Genomic DNA, 17,809 nt, shown 5'->3' with positions numbered 1-17,809 from the left:
AACTTATGTTTTCTTCTAGTCAGTGTTTATAATGCAGTTTTTCTGTAAACACTGGGTTTGTAAGATGTCCTCTATAAAGGCACTGTTAATCCGTGCTGAGAAAGGCTCATCCATTTATTTTAATTGGACCGCGTGTCTTCTATTTGATTTTTTTTTTTTTACCTACTTCCAATTTTTAAGCTGCTTTCCCAAGTAGCGAAGCTGATGGTAATGGCAGGTAAACGTGGTGTCGGCGAGTGAGGAGCGTAACTGTAGGCGGGTTCCCAGGGGAAAGCATGGCTGCTTCAGGTTCTGCCAGCCTCTTTGTGATTCTAGGCTATGCCCTTGCTATCTGGGCAGACTAATAATTTCCTTTTTGGTTTTCACATCCAAAGAGATGGACTGGCCCTACCTGTCTCACAGAAAGGCCTTCAGGATAAAAAGAAATACTGTGATATGAAGTATTTAGTATAGAGTCTAATGCAAATTTGAGAAATACCATTTCCCAACTTCCTTTGTTGCTTGTTTCCTGCTGTTAGATTTATTGACTCTCGTGTTTGCTGAGTTAACAAGGCTGTGGTCCTAGTCGCAGAATGAAGACAAACGTAAACTCTCTGCCATGGAATCCATGCCAATTCACAGTGACCCGCTAAGACAGGGCTCTTTATGGGAATAGGTTCCCAGTATGTGTCTGTTGAATGAATAAAGCCTCTAATTTAGTGGTTGTTAGTCTACACAATAAAAAGATAAACTTGGAATGGAACAGTTTTTCTTGATGGTTTCTGTTTGTGACATACGACTTTGCCCTGATCGAAGTAAAGGTGTCCTCCTGCTTTGTCTTGCAGTGCCTGAAACAGTATGTTGAGCTTTTGATCAAAGAAGGACTGGAAACTGCAATTAGCTGTCCTGATGCTGCCTGCCCCAAACAGGGCCACCTTCAGGAGAACGAGGCACGTGCCATGAACAAAGCAGGCTTGGGAAATGTCCGGGAAGAGACGCTCCCTGGCTTCTTGGGATAAGTGGGCTCTGCTCAGGTTGATAGGGTGCCAGAGTGCAGACCTCAGCTTGCTATAAACTCCTCTTTTATTTCATTTTCCTTAGATTGAGTGCATGGTTGCGGCTGAAATTATGCAAAGATATAAAAAGCTACAATTTGAAAGAGGTAGGTATGCTCATCCATTAGATTGTTATGGTTTTTGTGGGAGTATCTGACTAGCACAAATGGTTGAAGTGCTCAGCTATGAACTAAAAGGTTGAAGGTTCAAATCCCCCCTTGGAAGAAAGGCCTGGTGATTTGCTTACAAAGGATCACAGCCTTTGGTGCAAAGTCTACTCTGAACGTCTCCAGATGTTGTGTTTTAGGCTACGAAAGAAACCCCAAATCTTAAGTAGAACATGAGGAGAATCTTTATTATCATATATACTCGAGTATAAGCCAAACATCAGCCAAGGCACCTAATTTTACCACAAAAACTGCATTAAAAATATGCTGAAAAACTCAGCTTAAAAAAAAAAAAAAGATACCTTCAGGACCAGAGGTGTGAGTGGCGATACTGGGAGGGTTGGAAAGAGGGAAGCGATTACAGGGAGACCATTAACAGGAAGTCATAATCGCAGACAGGCTTTCAGTGAGGCAGCTTCTAAGGTGTGCAACTCAGAGAAATTGGTCCCAATTCAGGATGGGTGCCTGAAGAGTACATCACAGTTCCAGGTAGACTGTAGAATCAGGGAAGGGTCACATATATAATGTTAGATAAAGGAAGGCTGAGGGCCTTCTGCTCAAGGTATTCGGGGCATGACTCTAGGGCATGACTTAGGACTATGTTACCCTCAGTGCAGTGGTCTGTGGTCTCCATCCGGGACATACCCAGACAAGGCCCTGGGGGAGACTGCTCCTCCTGGGCTTGCTGGCTGGGAGGAGAATTGGTAATCCACTATCTAATGCACTCTGCCTGGGAGGCAAGACTATTTACATCCTTGGTTAATTAAACAGAAAACAAAAACAATCCACTGACCTGTAGGTTTCTGAGACTAGTAACTCGTTAGGAGAGTAAAGAGCATATATTTTATTCTTTGGAGCAGCTGGTGGTTTTGAAGTTTTGTCTTTGCGAAGAGCAGCCTACCACACACCCCACCACACCGCGAGGGCTCCGGTCTCCCTGGCTAGTGGTCGGAGGGAACGCAGTGGAGGCTTAGTCCACATGGGAACTCTAGGAGTGGATTCGAGGCTCTCACTGTATCCAGAACCTTCTGCAAATGGATGCTCAGAATTTAAGCTCTCATACACTTGTTACTTCTTTCATAGCCACTGTGTGTCTTTGGGGAGAGTGGTGAGGCTCTCTGTTCTCCTACTGATTTACAGCCTTCAGTTTTGGTAAGACAGACTCTAGCTAAGTATGGGAGGAGTATTTTGTCCTACATTGTATATCATTTGGTTACAAGAATGAAAAAGTAGGATATGTATTGGATTTCTGAATCTTGGCTGACATTCTCAATTCTCTGAGCAGCTATCTCCCTGTTAGAAGGCCTTTGCTGAGGCTCTATCTAATGAATTCATGAAACACAATTTGTTTATAGAAGTTGGGGCTGTAGGAGGTGGTTGAAAGAGAAACGACCCTCATGAGACAGGGAAGGCCTAGTGATGTCAAGGACAAGCGGACATTGAATTGAAGAGACAAAGGTAGAGAGGCTCTCCTAGGCTAAGCACAGCAATAATAATGTTCACCAGTATGCCACTGACAGCTCAGATATGCAGCACAGTCACATGTGCGATGCCCAAGTCACCCACTCAGGCCCAGACTAGCAGATGCTGAGTGACCCAATGGACCATGTCTCTCAATAAATCCTCACAATTATCCCACAAGGGCCACTGGTTATCATCTGTAGCACTAATGCCCAGAAAGGCTGACTGACTTGTCCTGATTGCTACCATTCTAAAGGAGCCTTGGTGACATAGTGAGTTATGTGTGCGTAGGGCTGCGAACCTCAAGGCCATCAGTTTGAAACCACCTGCCAGTCCAAGGCAGGAAGATGGGACTTTGTACTCCTGTAAGGATGTACAGGCTCAGAAACCTACAGGGGCAGTCCTACCCTGGCCTACAAGGAGGCTTGCTGTGAGTTTGGATCAGCTGCATGGCAGTGGGTTTGGTTTGGTTTTGAGTAGGTAGGGGTGGGGAAGAATGAGCCTTCAGCATCTGTCTGGCATTATTGTCCAGCCAGGCTGGTACAAACTTCAGGATTCTCCTTACCAGTGTCATCAGAGTAGCTTGACCTTATTTCCAAGATTGCATTGCTTATCATTTAAACATTTTAAACATCCAGGAGAGATATTTACTCTGTAAAGTGCTCCAGGATCTTCAAAACAAACAAACAAACACCCCAAAACTCTCTGTAATCAAACTGTTTCTTACTGGGGCATGGTAGAACAGCCTCTGTTGGGTTCAGAGACTAAATATTTGCAGGAGTAGAAAGCTCCATATTTCTCCTGTGGAGCGGCTGGTAGTTTCAAACTGCTGACCTTGTAGTTGACATCCCAGTGTGTAACTCCTATGCCACCAGGGCTGATATATGTGTGTGTATCTATATCTGCACACAAAGAGTTATGCACACACATGTATTAATATAATGATGATACATATAACATATACACACATGTATGTATATATCTTATATAAATATATATGCTTGATTCCATTGGGCCTCCTTTTCACATTCAATGGGACTTCAAAAAGTTCATGAAAAAAATAGAATGAATAGATCATAGAATTTTCCCGAGAAATACAAGAAGCCCCTCTTATATTCTGGGCAGTGAGTCCTTCTGTGAAATATCAGAATAACAGAAGTATGCATGTGGAGCTTCTTAATGAAAGATTTATTTGTGACTATGCTGTATCTGAATCCTAGAGCTTTCACCTTGGTTTTTCATCGTGGAAGTAATTTCCTTCCTCCTGCTTAGCCCCAGGCTTTCAGCTTCTTGAGAATTTGAGGCGTTCACAGCCCTGGGCTGCTATGCAACAGAATGCGGAACCCATGAGAGGGACTTACCCAGAGATTCCTAGGTTAGGTGAATGTGATACTTTAAACAATAAGACATGCTAAAGATAGCTATATTTCCTCTTAAATCTTACTTATAAAGAAATAAAAGTGTTTGGTTAACTTAAAAAAATCAGGCAAGATTCTGATGGCATTGAACTTTGTTCTCAAGAGTTTGTTGTTAAGTGGCATCGGCCATTTTGGTTTGCATAAATTTATAGTTGAATAGAATGCATGGTATAAAAGTCCCCATGTGGAGCTATAGAATCGACAAATTTGAATTTCTAAGGCTTCCAGCTCCTTCTGAAAACATTTTCCAGAGAGAATTTTAACAGAAACTGGCAGTTGTTTGGGTTACAAGAAAATGAACTTCCTATGACATTGAATTTTAAGTTTAAAAACGCAGCTGAGCAAATTTGGTAACTAATAATTTTAACTGTTGTTATTCAGCATTTTGACTTAAACAGGTTTATTTTTTATTGCATAAAAATGAAGCCAACTTGGGATAGGTTTAAAGAAAATATCGTTCAAAGATATTACTATAAAAGATTTTGTTGGCGTTATTCTAAAAAGAAAAACAAAAATTAGATTCAGACTTAATCAGACAAAAATCCTGTGTGAGTAAAATGTTACAATGCTAGAGCTGAAAGTGAATGACCTTGGCAACATCCAGCAGCCACCAGTGTGTCCCGTACATCGAGCAGCTTTATGATCTGACCAGAACACAACTTTCACTTGTTCAGTTCCTTTAAATGGATAGGTTCAGGACGTCCTGGGTGAAAACGAATGGCTCTATGGCTTTTCTGGTAACATTTACTTACTAAATGTAAGTGGCAAACACTGTCTCTGTTTCGTCTCAGAGTGTTCCAGCTGATAGCACTCCCCTGATTTTAGCACAGACTTCCTTGCTCCTCCACTGGCGCTGGTGGCAGAGGGGGAGATGCTGCGCTACCAGCAGCCACGTCAGCAGAGGGCGCCCCCCCAGCCTCTGCAAGGCAGACCCTCTGCTCCCACAAAGACTTCCAGCTGCAGAAACCCTAGGGAGCCTTGATGGCAGGGCATTTGGTTTGGTTTGGTTTACAACTCCTGTGGGGCCCTTGGCAAGCAGGACGCTAGAGAAAGGAGCTGTGGGTTTTGTGTCTCCTTCTGAGCGCCTACACCCCCCGTCTTCTAACGGCCAGGTTTCCCACGAGACTTTGAGAGAAAGACAGAGTTGACTGCTCTCCCTGCACGTATTGGAGCACCAAGTGTGCGGTGCTGTCAGGAGGTTTGTCATGCTGAGCTCTCCTGGAGCTGATCCTCTCCAGACAGAACCACTGCTTCCCCATTGTCAATAATTGGTGAGGGCTTGGTCATTTTTCTATTAAGGACGTCGAAGTTTAAAGATAATAAATGACCAGCCAGAGTTATGCATCCTTACTAGGGCCTGGCTAAACCTGAGGACCCTACACCTGGATCCCACCCACAACCTCAGCCTTGGAGTAAATTCAGCAGCTCAGCAAGCACAGTAGGAGCTAATGTGTCAGGGTATATTGAATGTATTTTCCTTACCAGAGTACTTCTGAAAGTTTTAAAAAATGCTAGTTATAAACCTAAATATTATTTATAAATATTTTCAATAAGTCTTTGACGTTTTTATAAATATTGATATACAAAAGAGCCATATGCCATTAATCTGTTGTTAATATATCTTTGGGAGATTTCAATTATGATTAGTTTATTCTAGTATGCTAGGAATACCCTGTTTGCCTTCTAGGTATGGCTAGAGGATATGTGTTCTGTATATTACATGATAACATCTATTACATAATGACATGGTGCAAATGGCTAACCTGTCTGGTGCTAACTGAAAGGTTAGAGGCGCCTCAGAGCAAAGTCCTGGTGATCTGCTTCCGAAAAAGCAGACGCTGAAAACAGTGACGTTCAGTTCTCCTCTGACACACAGAGGGGCAACTGCCCTTACTCAAAACATACTCACTGGCAACTCTTTATATTGTAGCTTATAAATGTATGCTATATCTAATGTGTATTGATTACATAAGGGGGCTTCAAAAAGTTTTTAGAAAACTTCCTTTATCTTTTAATCCCTGTTAGATATGCATGATGTTTTGCATGTGACCAAACTCCACACTCACTGTCATCAAGTCAAGCTGATCTATGGTGACCCTAAAGGGCAGGGTAGAACTGTCCCTGTGCATTTATGAGACTGTGACTCTTTACGGACGTAGAAAACCCCATCTTTCATCTGTGTATATGGCCACATCATATTTTGAATATGTGTCTGTGTATATGGTACATGCCATAATATGTGTATATATAGACACACATATTCTATTGTATATGACATAATATGTGTATATGTGCACACACTATATCATATATCACATAACAACATATATATACTATTGTGCAGACATAATATACATATGTATATACACACACAGTATATTGTATATGACATGACATATACCCACCTACTATATCATGTGACATAACATGTATATATACATACTATATCGTTTATAACATTTTATATACACACATGGAAACATTTTTAGAAAATGTACAATGTTTCCCAGTGTGCTTTTTCATGCTGATTTATCGGTATCTTAATCACATAGCCAGCAGGAACCAGCAGTGGGGATGGTGATTTAGAATATTGATAGGCACTTTGACCCTTAAGCTTGACCTATAGCAGGCAAGTGGACAGATGGCTTGCTCTTCTATCTCTCTGATAGGGGACTGTTCCAGCGATGCCATATCACAGTGCCGTGAGCATAAAAGTCAGACAATCAGAATAACTTCAACCTGCTCTCCTCTTCCACTCGCTCGCTCCCTGGCTCAGCGGGGCCTTTCTACTCATGGGCAGCGTGCCCTTCCATCTTCATGGACAAGGAGAATGAAGTGGGGGGGGGGCACGTATCAGCGACATGCGTCACGACCAGGCTTTTGGGGCCTGTCCCTGGCCAGAGCAGTGAAAGCTTGAAAGATCTAAATCAGACCATCAGCCCCCTAGCTGGGCGCCAGGATCCATTTGGTTCTGTGGTACCCAGGATTAACCGCATGTCCACCTGGAAGGAACACAACGGACAGGTTGAAGATTTTCCTTCCCTTGTTGGCCCTAGGGCAGCACCGCCGACACCTCTCATCCACAGAGCTCCATGGGCGCCGTGCACCTACAGCCCACTCGCAGGCGCTGGCAGAGCTGCGGATGAAGCGTACAGGGACGCAGGTCTCCTAGACAGGACTGAAAGTGGAGTGCTCATGGGGCAGCCTCTTTCTAGCTTTGGGCTGGCCCCTGGCCCCAGCTGGCCTGCCCTGGCAATGTCTTCCAGACAGTCAGTTGGTCCCGGTTCACCGTGGGCCAGTCCAGGCTCCTCTCTCTGCTCGTCTTGCTGTGTCCTCTGCTCAGAGAGGCCATCATCAACATGTGTCCTCTGAGGCAACAACATTTTTCTCACTAAGTCACTTTATCAGACCTGATAGCCAGAATTTTTTTAAGGGATATTGAAAATTGTCAACTAGTAAGACCTAATTATACTGTTACTTCCTATGAGATGTCTCATGAAAGCTTTTGTATTGTTATAAAGAAAAAGGTCAAAGAGTGGCACATTTTCCTGATATCAACCCAGAGTCCCTTTATAGTATCAAGTTCTTCCACATCTTAGGAACTCTTGGCATATTTGGCTAAGGGTGGCTGCTATCCGAAAGGTCAATGGTTCGAATCCACCAGCTGCTCTAAAGGAGAAAGAGGAGGCAGTTTGTTTCCATATGATCAGTAGAGTCACTTGAATTGGGAGTCAGCAAACCATGGCTCTTGGGTCAAGGGTAGCCCTCGGGAAGTTTTGGTAGATAGTTTTATTGGAACATAGCCAAACATATTCCTTCTTGTGTTGTCTTTGGTAAATTTTGCTAAACAGCAGACCTTGTGACAGATGGTTCGCCAAGACTAAACTACTCACTGGCCTCTAACCCCAAAACCTGTAGGGCTGACAATCTGACTATGTCTGCTACACCCAGTTGCCTGAGTCTAGCTTCAGTAAAATGGGGAATAGCAAGACATGCATGTGTGTATGTATGCAGTGGAAACACCTGCCTACTGAATTAGTAACTAAACCCCTAGCTAGCCTGTGGTTTGGTGATGACCGGCCCCATGCAGCAGCTGCCGCACATTAGAAATTCTTAGTGTGTAATTATTATAATGGTTTTTAATGCCTGTTGACGGAACCTGTCCTGGCTAACAGTCATATGACCAAGGTGTTTGCCTGGGGCTTCTCACCACATTCCCATTGTCTTGAATTGCTTCCCAAGAACAATCTTGCTGAAACACTTAGAAACCAGTGGCCTACTTGAAGGCCTTTGAACTTAATGCCCAATAATGCTTCAGCTGATAGGTTTGGGGCAGTGAGTTAACACTCCGTGGGGGTTCCTGGTAGGATTCTTCTTGCTATCCCCCCATTAAGGATTCAGTGTCACTCTGTACAAGTAAAATGAACAACTGGCTCACAAGCAGAGACAGCACAGTCTGCTTGTTTAAAGAAGTAGAGATCTAGAACAAGAATTTGAAGGAACGTGAGTGCCCTGCTTTGAAAACTATACTTCCTGGCAAATCTCATTAAACTGGGAATCTTAGTCACTTGAACTCAACTTCAGAGATAAAACTGGGTCATCAAAACAATAGTTTCATGAAGCCATAATTACAAACCTGTTGCTTCAATTTAAATTTGGGAGGTTGAACAATATTAGGTAGAGGAATCATTTGATGAGTTGGATATTTCAGTTGTCTTCATTCCATTCCATTCCATTCCCTGAGGGCCTTGCATCACGCCAGGCTTGCACCAGACAGGTCAGCACTTAGAAACCACTGGCAGCCCCATGGGAGAGTGATGGGGCTTACTCCTGTTGCAGACCCGGAGCTCACAGGGGCAGCTCTCCCTTGTACGATAGGTTGCTTGGAGCTTGGAGGGAGGCAGACTCGGAAACAGACCGACAGAGCAGAGCAGTAAGGACTAGAGGGCTGCAGGAACCAGAGAAAACAAAGGCAGAGTGGCCAGGCAAGACTGCCAGAAGGTAGTGGCATCCAGGCTGAGCCTTTGCGGAAAAGCAGTGTGTCTCTCAGGTCGTCAGGGCCTTCTGGGTGGTAGCGATCAATGGAGAGGACTCTTGGGTGTGTGAGGTGAGCCACCCTTCCTCGTGAGTGGTCAGTGAGAAGCTGGGAATGGTTAGAGGGGAGGCTGAAGAGCAAGACAGGTGCCAAATCAAGAAGGGCTGCTTTCATCTGACTGCACTGTCTGCCTGTCTGTCCTCCAGCCAGTACAAATGCTGCACGATGCACTGACATCCTCTTTCAACAGCAGCATGGTGCTCTCACCTGTTCTTTTGAGTCTGACAGATGCTCCCACTTGTCTCCCTGTACAGAGGTGCTCCTGGACCCTTGCCGGACGTGGTGCCCAGCGTCTACCTGCCAGGCCGTGTGTCGGCTGCAGGAGCCAGGACTGCCGGCCCCTCAGCTGGTCCAGTGCAAAGCTTGTGACATAGAATTCTGCTCTGCCTGCAAAGCCAGCTGGCACCCTGGCCAGGGCTGCCAGGATACCATGCCAATCACCTTCCTTCCAGGCGAAACCAGGTATTCTCCAAACTTCAAGTGGGGGGGGGGGGTTGAGTGTGGGAGAGGGAGACATGCTTCTCGCCACCCCTTCTACCAGAGGACAGGACAGCAGCTTAGTCATTCCCACTGGACACTCTTCCTCTTGAACTTTATTCAGCCCTTTATTTGTCTGCCTGACAGTTTATTTGCGAGAACTGTGTCCCCTGCAAAGTCCTGGGGATACAAGGGTGTATAAGATGCAAAGTTAGACACTACCTGTTTTGGAAAGGCAAGTCTATGAAGAGTTAGCCACTGCCAAGTGTTTTGTGTCCGTGCTCTGATGCCTGAGGTTTTCCTAAGCGCCCATTGTGTTGAAGGTGGCCCCAAACAGGAGTGCAGGACCAGGAAACACCAGAGACATCATCAGAAACAGGTTCCCAGCTTCCCGAGGCCTAGGTCCTTTCGGAGCTCTGAAACAGCGATCTAGCAGGAAGGACAAGAAGCGTTGCTTCAGTGGTGAAGCCCTTGCCTGTTACCTGAAAGGCAGGTCGTTCAAACCTAGGTGAAGACCCTTCGGTGTGTTCCTATCAATATTCTAAACCCACTCCCCTGGGGTTGATACTGACTCCATGCAGCCCCACAGATCAGAAAGATCAGCTCCCAAAGCTGACGTCTTGATGGACGCAGATTGCCAGAACTTCCTGGGTTCAAACCAGGGACCCAGTGAAGCGCTTTCACCACGGCACCACCAGGAGTCTTCCTCTACAGATGATTGCCCAGAACACCCTGCCAGGTGGTTTCCCTTTCTCAGATGGAGTCTCTTTGACTCACTGCATACAACAACGACACCAGGAAGGACGCCGTGAGACCCGCCTCCGCCCCCACAGCCAGTTGGCGGCTTCCAGGCTGGCCAGACCCCCTGGTGGCACTCACCCAGCTAGAGGCACCTCAGAAGGAATGCCATCTGTGGACTGTTTCCAGAAGGTCACCTTCAGGGAGCACGGTCTTACCCTGTGTGCAGCACACAGGATCACTTTGAGCTGGCATCTAGCTGATGGTGACTGGCTTGGCTTTGTGCCAGGTTTGAACTGTGGCAGCTTGATCTGCACCTTGAAAAGATTAATTTGAACCAAAAGAAATTTATAGGCTTTCTACTTGAGCCCTTGGTACCAGATCCTCATTTTCCCTTCCCTTCCCTTCCCTCTCCCCCATGAACCATTGATAATTTATAAATTATTATTATTTTGTCATATCTTACACTGTCCTACGTCTCCCTGCACCCACTTTTTAGTTGTCCATCCCCCAGGGAGAAAAGCAAATGTTTTGAGAATGATGATGGCAACAAATGTACAAATGTGCTTAACACAATGGATGGATGAATTGTGATAAGAGTTGTACGAGCCTCCAATAAAATGATTAACAAAAAGAAGAAGAAAGAAAAAAAAAGGATTAATTCAACTGAGAGGTTAAAAACAAAGAAAGAAGTTGATAGTCATCAACTGTCCGTGCCTTTCATGTGGCTCAGTTGGGTCGAGCCGCTGCCCCTTCCTTCCTGTCTGAGGCCACGTTCCTTGCAACGGAACGTCCCCACGGCTGCCCATGTCCATGGACTCGGGGCTTGCTGCTACACAGCTGCCCGTTGCCTTTGTTTCCGGGTTTCCTTGCCGTCATCCACAGGCCTGCAGCCTGACCAATAGGCCTGGGAGATGGACACCCCCCTTGCCCTCCCCTGTGCTGGAGAGTTGGACCGGCCCAGAATGCCCTTTCGTCACCCCCCTTCCTTCCTGTGATTCAGCACACTGGTCAAGGCTCCTATTTGTTAAGAAGTTGCTGTTTTCCAGGGCAGGGTTAGTGACTCTACCCTGTCTTCCAACTGTCAGACTTGTCACACCCACTGCTGCTGAGAGATTCTAACTTGTAGCGACCCCATAAGAGCTGGTAGAACTACCCCTGGGGATTTCTGAGATGATAGCTCTTTCCGGGGGCAGATAGCCTGGTCTTTCTCCCTCAGCAGGTTTCAACCTGCTGACTTTGTGGTTAATAGCCCCATATGTAACCAAAGTGCTGCCGGGGTTCCATTTCCAACTGCAGATTGTCTGCACAGTTCAATAGGAGCCACAATGTGTTTTAATTTATCCATTTATGTGGCGAACGCTTGCAAGAGTCTGAATTCCAGATGTCTTGCCCATGCTTTTTCACCTCCGGCTCCCTCCAGACCAGCACACAAACAGTCGGCCTCAGAGTAATCCCAGGGGACAGAGTAGAATCGCTCCCCAGGGTTTCCGAGGCTGTAAGACTTGACAGAAGCAGTGCTTTCTCCTGACGAGCGGCTGCTGACTTCAAACCACCGAGTTTCCGTCTTCGGTTAAGTGTTTCGCCCCTATGCACTAGGCACTTCCGCCTATCCTGGCATGAATCCTTTGTACACTTAAAGGTTGGACTAGGGGCCAGGCACTTGGAGATTGTAAAGAAAGCAACGGACTTCGTGTGCGGTTACTTCAAACTCCTTGGTTTCCAGCCCTGAGGAGCAGAAAGCAGCAGAGTGGGCTGCTTACCCTCTGAGGCAGCAGTGATATGTCCTCAAGAGGGTTTCCCCGGTTAAATGGACCGGCTCTGCCTGCACGCTGTAGAGCAAGAAGGCCAGGGCTGAGAAAGGTGTTGGAGGAGGGACCGGCCCTGAGTTCCTCAGAATACGAGCTTAGTAAGGAGGAGGCCAGTCAGTGTTGGGAGTCCGCCGGCCGTGTGTGTTTCACATGCTATTCTGGTTGCATTGAAGCCATTCTTCAAGGACAACTTAAAATAAAGAAATGTATTTCTTCAGATACTGAAAACTAGAGCACTCACGTGAAGAGCTGAACTTCTGGGCTCTCTGAGAAGTCGGTGTTTAGCCGCCTTTAGCTGACGCCTGGTGAGGGCAGCAGTCGCCGGTGCAGAGGGAGCTCCATGCACTGTTTCTAGGTTTGCCACGTGTCACCGCTCTCTCATGTTGCCCAGCCCAAGGGGCAGTTGTTATTCATAACCCAGTCTGTTTTTTTTTCTGAAGTAGAAAGAAGGGGGAAAATGTGAGATGTCCCTTTGTTGGCGACAGGGAATGGGCTTTCCTCTCTGCCCTGTGGGATTTCCTTGGCTATTATCTGTGGGTGGCCAGGACTTTAGCCAGGCACAGGCTTTGAGCTGCCCTCTTGTGAGGTAGCAGCTGGGCTATCCACTGTGGTGCCACCAGGCTTTGCCCTTGTAGTTTCCCACTCCCTGGCCAGCTTCACGCGCTAACTGACGTGTCAGCCTGGCAAGGCATTCTGAGGTGAAGTTGTCATTTAACCTGCCAAAGGCTCCTATCAAATTTCGTATATTTGAGGTTGTATTAAGAGTTATTGATATGATTTTGAAAGGTAAATGAAATGCCAGACACTGTTAAGCCATTTTCTATTCATGTAAATTTATATGCATAATGCGATGCACCAACATCTACATGCTGAGCGATGCACTGATCACCCATCAATACGGCACTCCCCATGACAGTCCCTCCTCAGGGGTTTACCAGTCACAGGAGCAAAGGGCTTTCAGTAATTTGAAAATTACACCTGGCTTTAAATCAAAATCACGCTTGCTAGCTCGATCGCGTCCTTTAATCACTGGATTTAGTGGCTCATGATGTCTGCACCGTTCCAAAGCCACCGTTGCCGTAGAAGGAGCATGCAGGTTGCATTTGACCAAAGCTGACCTCATGCCAGGTCAGCACGTGCTTGAGGCACCTTGTTATCTCATTCATCTCCTGGAAGATCTCTGCTTTACTGGGAAGCCTATTGTGTGGGCACAGTCTAGTCCGCAGCGTACTTTGAAATTGGAGAGAGACTTGAACTCAAGGCAGCTTTACTGCCTCCTGGTTCTCGTGATATAACCGCAGCCATTCACTTGCTTTGTAAAGCACTGGATCAGCAAAGCACAAGGAGGACCCTGGACAGGACCGATTGACACAGTGGCTGCAACAGTGGATTCGCCGGATCAGCCATTGTGAGCATGGTGCAGGACCGGCAGTGTTGCCTTCCTTTTGACACAGTCAGCCCCTAACAACAAAGACACCGCCATTTGCGGAGTGCTCATGGCTGAGTCGGCATGGACTCATGCCAGTGAGTTTGGTTTGGTTTGGTTTACTCTCCAAGGGCAGGGTCTGTGCCCGGGTCCTTAAAACATGGGGATTTTTAACTTCTCACAGTACCCATCTGAAGCTATTTTAATTCTTACAGATAAGGAGAATAAGACAGCCAAGATCTGTCTGTCTGCCTCTAGAGTTTCTTCTCTTAATAGTTCGACAGTGCTGGCTCCTCCCGTAACACTTTGTTATCTGTCATCTTCTACTAGTGACAAAACAGAATCACGTTCACCTCCGAGGGGAGGAGCCATGGCATTTGGAAAGCTTGTGAGTGCCGTGGATAGAAAGTTCACTGCTGACCATTAGCTTATTCACACCACAGTGAAACTTCATTATATATTCAGTGTGTGTGTGGAGCCCTGGTGTTACCATGGGCTGAGCTGGGCTTGCTAATGAGGAGATTCAAATTTCAAAACCACCAGCCTCTTCTTGATAGAGAGACGGGGCAGCCTCCTCCACTGGATACCCAGTGCGGACCCCGGGGAGTCGCTCTGTCCCGGCTGTGGGGCTGCTGCGAGGCCAAGTTACTAGACGGTAGAATACTGTGGCGGAATCTCAGCCAGACTCCACTCCCCCTGTCAAATCGTGTCCGACTTGAAAGCGTTTACACTCATAAGTATATCTGAAAGGCTTTCTTCCCCAAAGCTCCGTCACTTTCCTACACATTGCGTGCTTGATAATACGGGTTCAGTGTAACCTGGTACCCTCATAAGACTGATAACTGCATCGAACAGTTTACTTCTTATTCCTCCAGTTGTTTTCCTGAATTTATTTAGCCTTGTTTTTAAAGTTCCTCATCTTTCCACAGCCAAACTTAAATATCTGTCTTACCTGTTTTATTAACGAGAGGTGTTATCGTTACCATGTGAGAGCATGGATGTTCAGGAATGATGTGATGTAGCTAACGAGCAGGAGGAGTCCTGCGGCACTGTCAGGCAAGCTTTGGATGGATAAAAGCCACCAGCCGTTCCTCTGGAGGAAGATGGGCTGTCCGCTCCCATAAAGATCCACCGCCTCGAAAACCCTACAGAGTGGCTATGAGTCAGAATTGACTTGATGGCAGGGGTGAGAGTGGGGCTCAGGAGAAGAGCATTTGTATTCAGGCTTGAAGCCCAGCATTCTAACCACTGCTAGCCAACCAGATGTCTCAGAGCAGCTGTGTAAAGACCCACCAGATGTGTCCAAGGGAGTAGTGTGTGTGTACGTGTATAGCAGCGTTTTCTTTCTTCTTGCTAGTAAAATTATATATGCAAATGTGCTATCAACCCTTTGGAAAGGAAATAAATAAATGAATAAGAACATGAACTTTAACCACAATCCTCTTCATCATTGCATGCCCTCCACCCCGAGTACTTTGTCCCACTTTCGTCTGTCTGTCCATAAATCTGAACTGGCACATGGGCTGGCAGTGCTTCCCACCACCACCCCGCACCTGCTCCCTCCTAGTGTCGTCTGTGGTTATTACTTTTTGGGTTTGGTTTGACTTCGTTGAAAGAGATGTAGCCTCGGTCTGTCTAGTGGACCTCGCGCTCCAGCTGAGCGATGCTGATGGACTTTCTCTTACAGCTCTGCTTTTAAAATGGAAGAGGCGGATGCGCCCATCAAACGCTGCCCCAAGTGCAAAGTGCACATCGAGCGTGATGAAGGCTGTGCCCAGATGATGTGTAAGAACTGCAAACACGCCTTCTGCTGGTACTGCCTGGAGTCTCTGGATGTGAGTATGGCCTCCTGCTCTCCCGCTCTGGCGCCTTTGCAGCTTTTCCTGCCAAATAGATAACTAGCAGTGTTAGACCGCTTTCCATCCACTCAGCAATGAATTCCTCAAGGGCAGTGATCTCAGAAGATAGTAATTGGGGCAGGAATTTGGGGGGATGAACATCAATTCATTTGGGAATTCAGCCTGTGTCTTAAAGGAATGCACACAGTCCCAGATGTTTGTCTATGGCACCGTTAATGGAATATCAAGGATAAATAAAGGTAGGAAACTCAGTATGGCAGGCACAAGGTCAAAATTCTGATACTTTGTGACTCTCATGCCAACACCAGGGAAAAAGGGCCCTACGGAGGTCCTCCTGTGCCATAGAGTGGAGGTTTCTCGCCTCATTTCCCAACAGTCTCTCAAGCATATCAAATGTTTCCTAGGTCTTTGTGTTAATCTGGGTTGACTAGAGAAACAAATCTAGAGACACTTATATATGTAGAAGGAAGCTTTGTATCAAAGAGTAATTGTACATTAAGCAAACATCTCAGCCAAATCCAGATCAAGTCTACAAGTCCAATATTAGCTTGTAAGTCCGATACTGCTCCATAAATCCCTCTTCAGACTCACACAGCTCATGCAATGATGTAAAATGCATGAAGGTTACAGGCCAGTGGGTGCAAAATCTTGCAGATCCAGTGGCGATGCCAGCAGGAAGATGCAGTCAGAGAGAGGAAGTCCCCAGGATCCTCATGAGAAAGCCACGTGCACAGGAAGCATCATCAGGCTGTGCCCAGACTGACAAGCTAGACTCCACCCCTCAACTTACTTATCAAGTTGACATGAAAGTACATAACTACCACTTTATGTACCTTGATGTGACATGAAATTATGTAACTACAACAATCCTCAAAGCCTGAAGCAAATGACACTTCTTTTTTAGCATTGTGTTCTTCTTCACTCGTGGTGGCAAAAGCGGATCTGGCAAAATTAGGACTTTATATTTAGAGGAGTTCATTTTGCATAATCTTAAAATCTATAAATAGTGGAGCCAATGATTTAGTAAGATCATTGCTGTTGGTGACAATCAAAACTAATTAAGGCCTATCATAAAAGTGACGCATTTCTATCTGTTTCCTAAGGCAGGGGTGAATATATCTAGCTGATTCAGTAGTATAATTATGCCATCAAATTTTCATTAAAATAAAGTTGGATCAGGGCAAATCCATCATTTCCACTGTGAGAGGTTCACGCTGGATCTGTTGAAAGGCAGTTACTTCTGACTTTGCTCTCCCTCTTTCACCAGAGCACAGTCTCCCTCTGACGATCTGTAAGGAGGGCCAGATCCAAGCTAGTCAGCATTCTCTATCCCATAACACCTGACAAGAGCCAACTCAGGCTGTTAAAGGTAGCAACGCAAGTTTTCCTAACAGTGGGACTTGGCCTGCCTCTGGTACAGAATGCTAGCCTGAGAAGGACAGGTTTGTAAGTAAGATGAGAGTACAGAGGAGATGGAGCATTTAAAAAGATCGCACATCTGTTAAAGATCTTTCAAACTTAGAAGCCACCTGGACATATTTTATTTTAATAAACAACTTCCTTTTGGTTTGTTGTTTTAAAAAATAGATGTGTTTGTTAACTTTAAATAACCCACTGAATTTACAGTAGGAGTTGGTGCAGCTGAACAGGTCTGGGGAAAGTTACCAGTTTCTCATCTGGGCAAGTTTAATAATAACTTCATTTGGCAGGTTGGTTTTCTTCAGCTTAAGTCTAAACAACTAGATTATTTCTTGACCTTGTACAGTAGGATGAGGGTGACTAGGAAGCTCTTTCCTAAGTCCTTGAAGGTCTTCAGTGCTTTAGTGCGTTTCTTATTGTGCCCTTACTGTTTTCCCATTAAAGATAACTATCATCAAATTATAAGGAGGATTCCCTGGGTGGTGAAAGGATATATTCTCAAGAGTGCTAGCTAAAAAGGAGTGGAAGCTCACCCAGAAGTGCCTCAGAAGAATGGTCTGGTGATCAAACTCCCCCACATTCTGCTATTGAAAACCCTGTTAGGTGTCCGACCCCTAGCGACCCTGTGCACAACAGATCCAAACACTGCCCAGTCCTTCGCTGTCCTCACCATTGGCCTTTTGCCTGAGACCATTGTTGCAGCCACTGTGTCCATCCATCTCATAGAGGGCCTTCTTCTCCTTCGCTGCCCCTCCACTATCCTAAGTATCATGTCCTTCTCCAGGGACTGATCTCTCCTGACAATATGTCCAAATTATGTAAGACTAAGTCTCTCCATTTTTGCCCCCAAGGAGCACTCTGGCCTTACTTCTTCCTATATAGATTGGTTTGCCCTTTTGGAATT

General features: G+C 45.8%; 1 protein-coding gene across 6 annotated transcripts in view; it reads left to right on the top strand.

The window, feature by feature from the left end:
• Positions 1-17,809, top strand: part of RNF144A (ring finger protein 144A) — a 190,377-nt gene that overhangs the window by 154,174 nt on the left and 18,394 nt on the right. For all 6 annotated transcript variants that reach the window (XM_075557143.1, XM_075557145.1, XM_075557144.1 and 3 more), the window contains 4 exons: positions 825-929; positions 1,081-1,141; positions 9,430-9,637; positions 15,315-15,462. In XM_075557143.1, coding sequence (XP_075413258.1) covers positions 825-929; positions 1,081-1,141; positions 9,430-9,637; positions 15,315-15,462 — 522 coding nt within the window. The remainder of the gene's footprint in view (positions 1-824; positions 930-1,080; positions 1,142-9,429; positions 9,638-15,314; positions 15,463-17,809) is intronic.

Source organism: Tenrec ecaudatus, chromosome 8, assembly GCF_050624435.1.
Source record: "Tenrec ecaudatus isolate mTenEca1 chromosome 8, mTenEca1.hap1, whole genome shotgun sequence".
Taxonomy (NCBI): domain Eukaryota; kingdom Metazoa; phylum Chordata; class Mammalia; order Afrosoricida; family Tenrecidae; genus Tenrec; species Tenrec ecaudatus.
The sequence above is the reverse complement of the archived record's forward strand: the minus strand, read 5'-3'. Positions and strand labels throughout refer to the sequence as shown.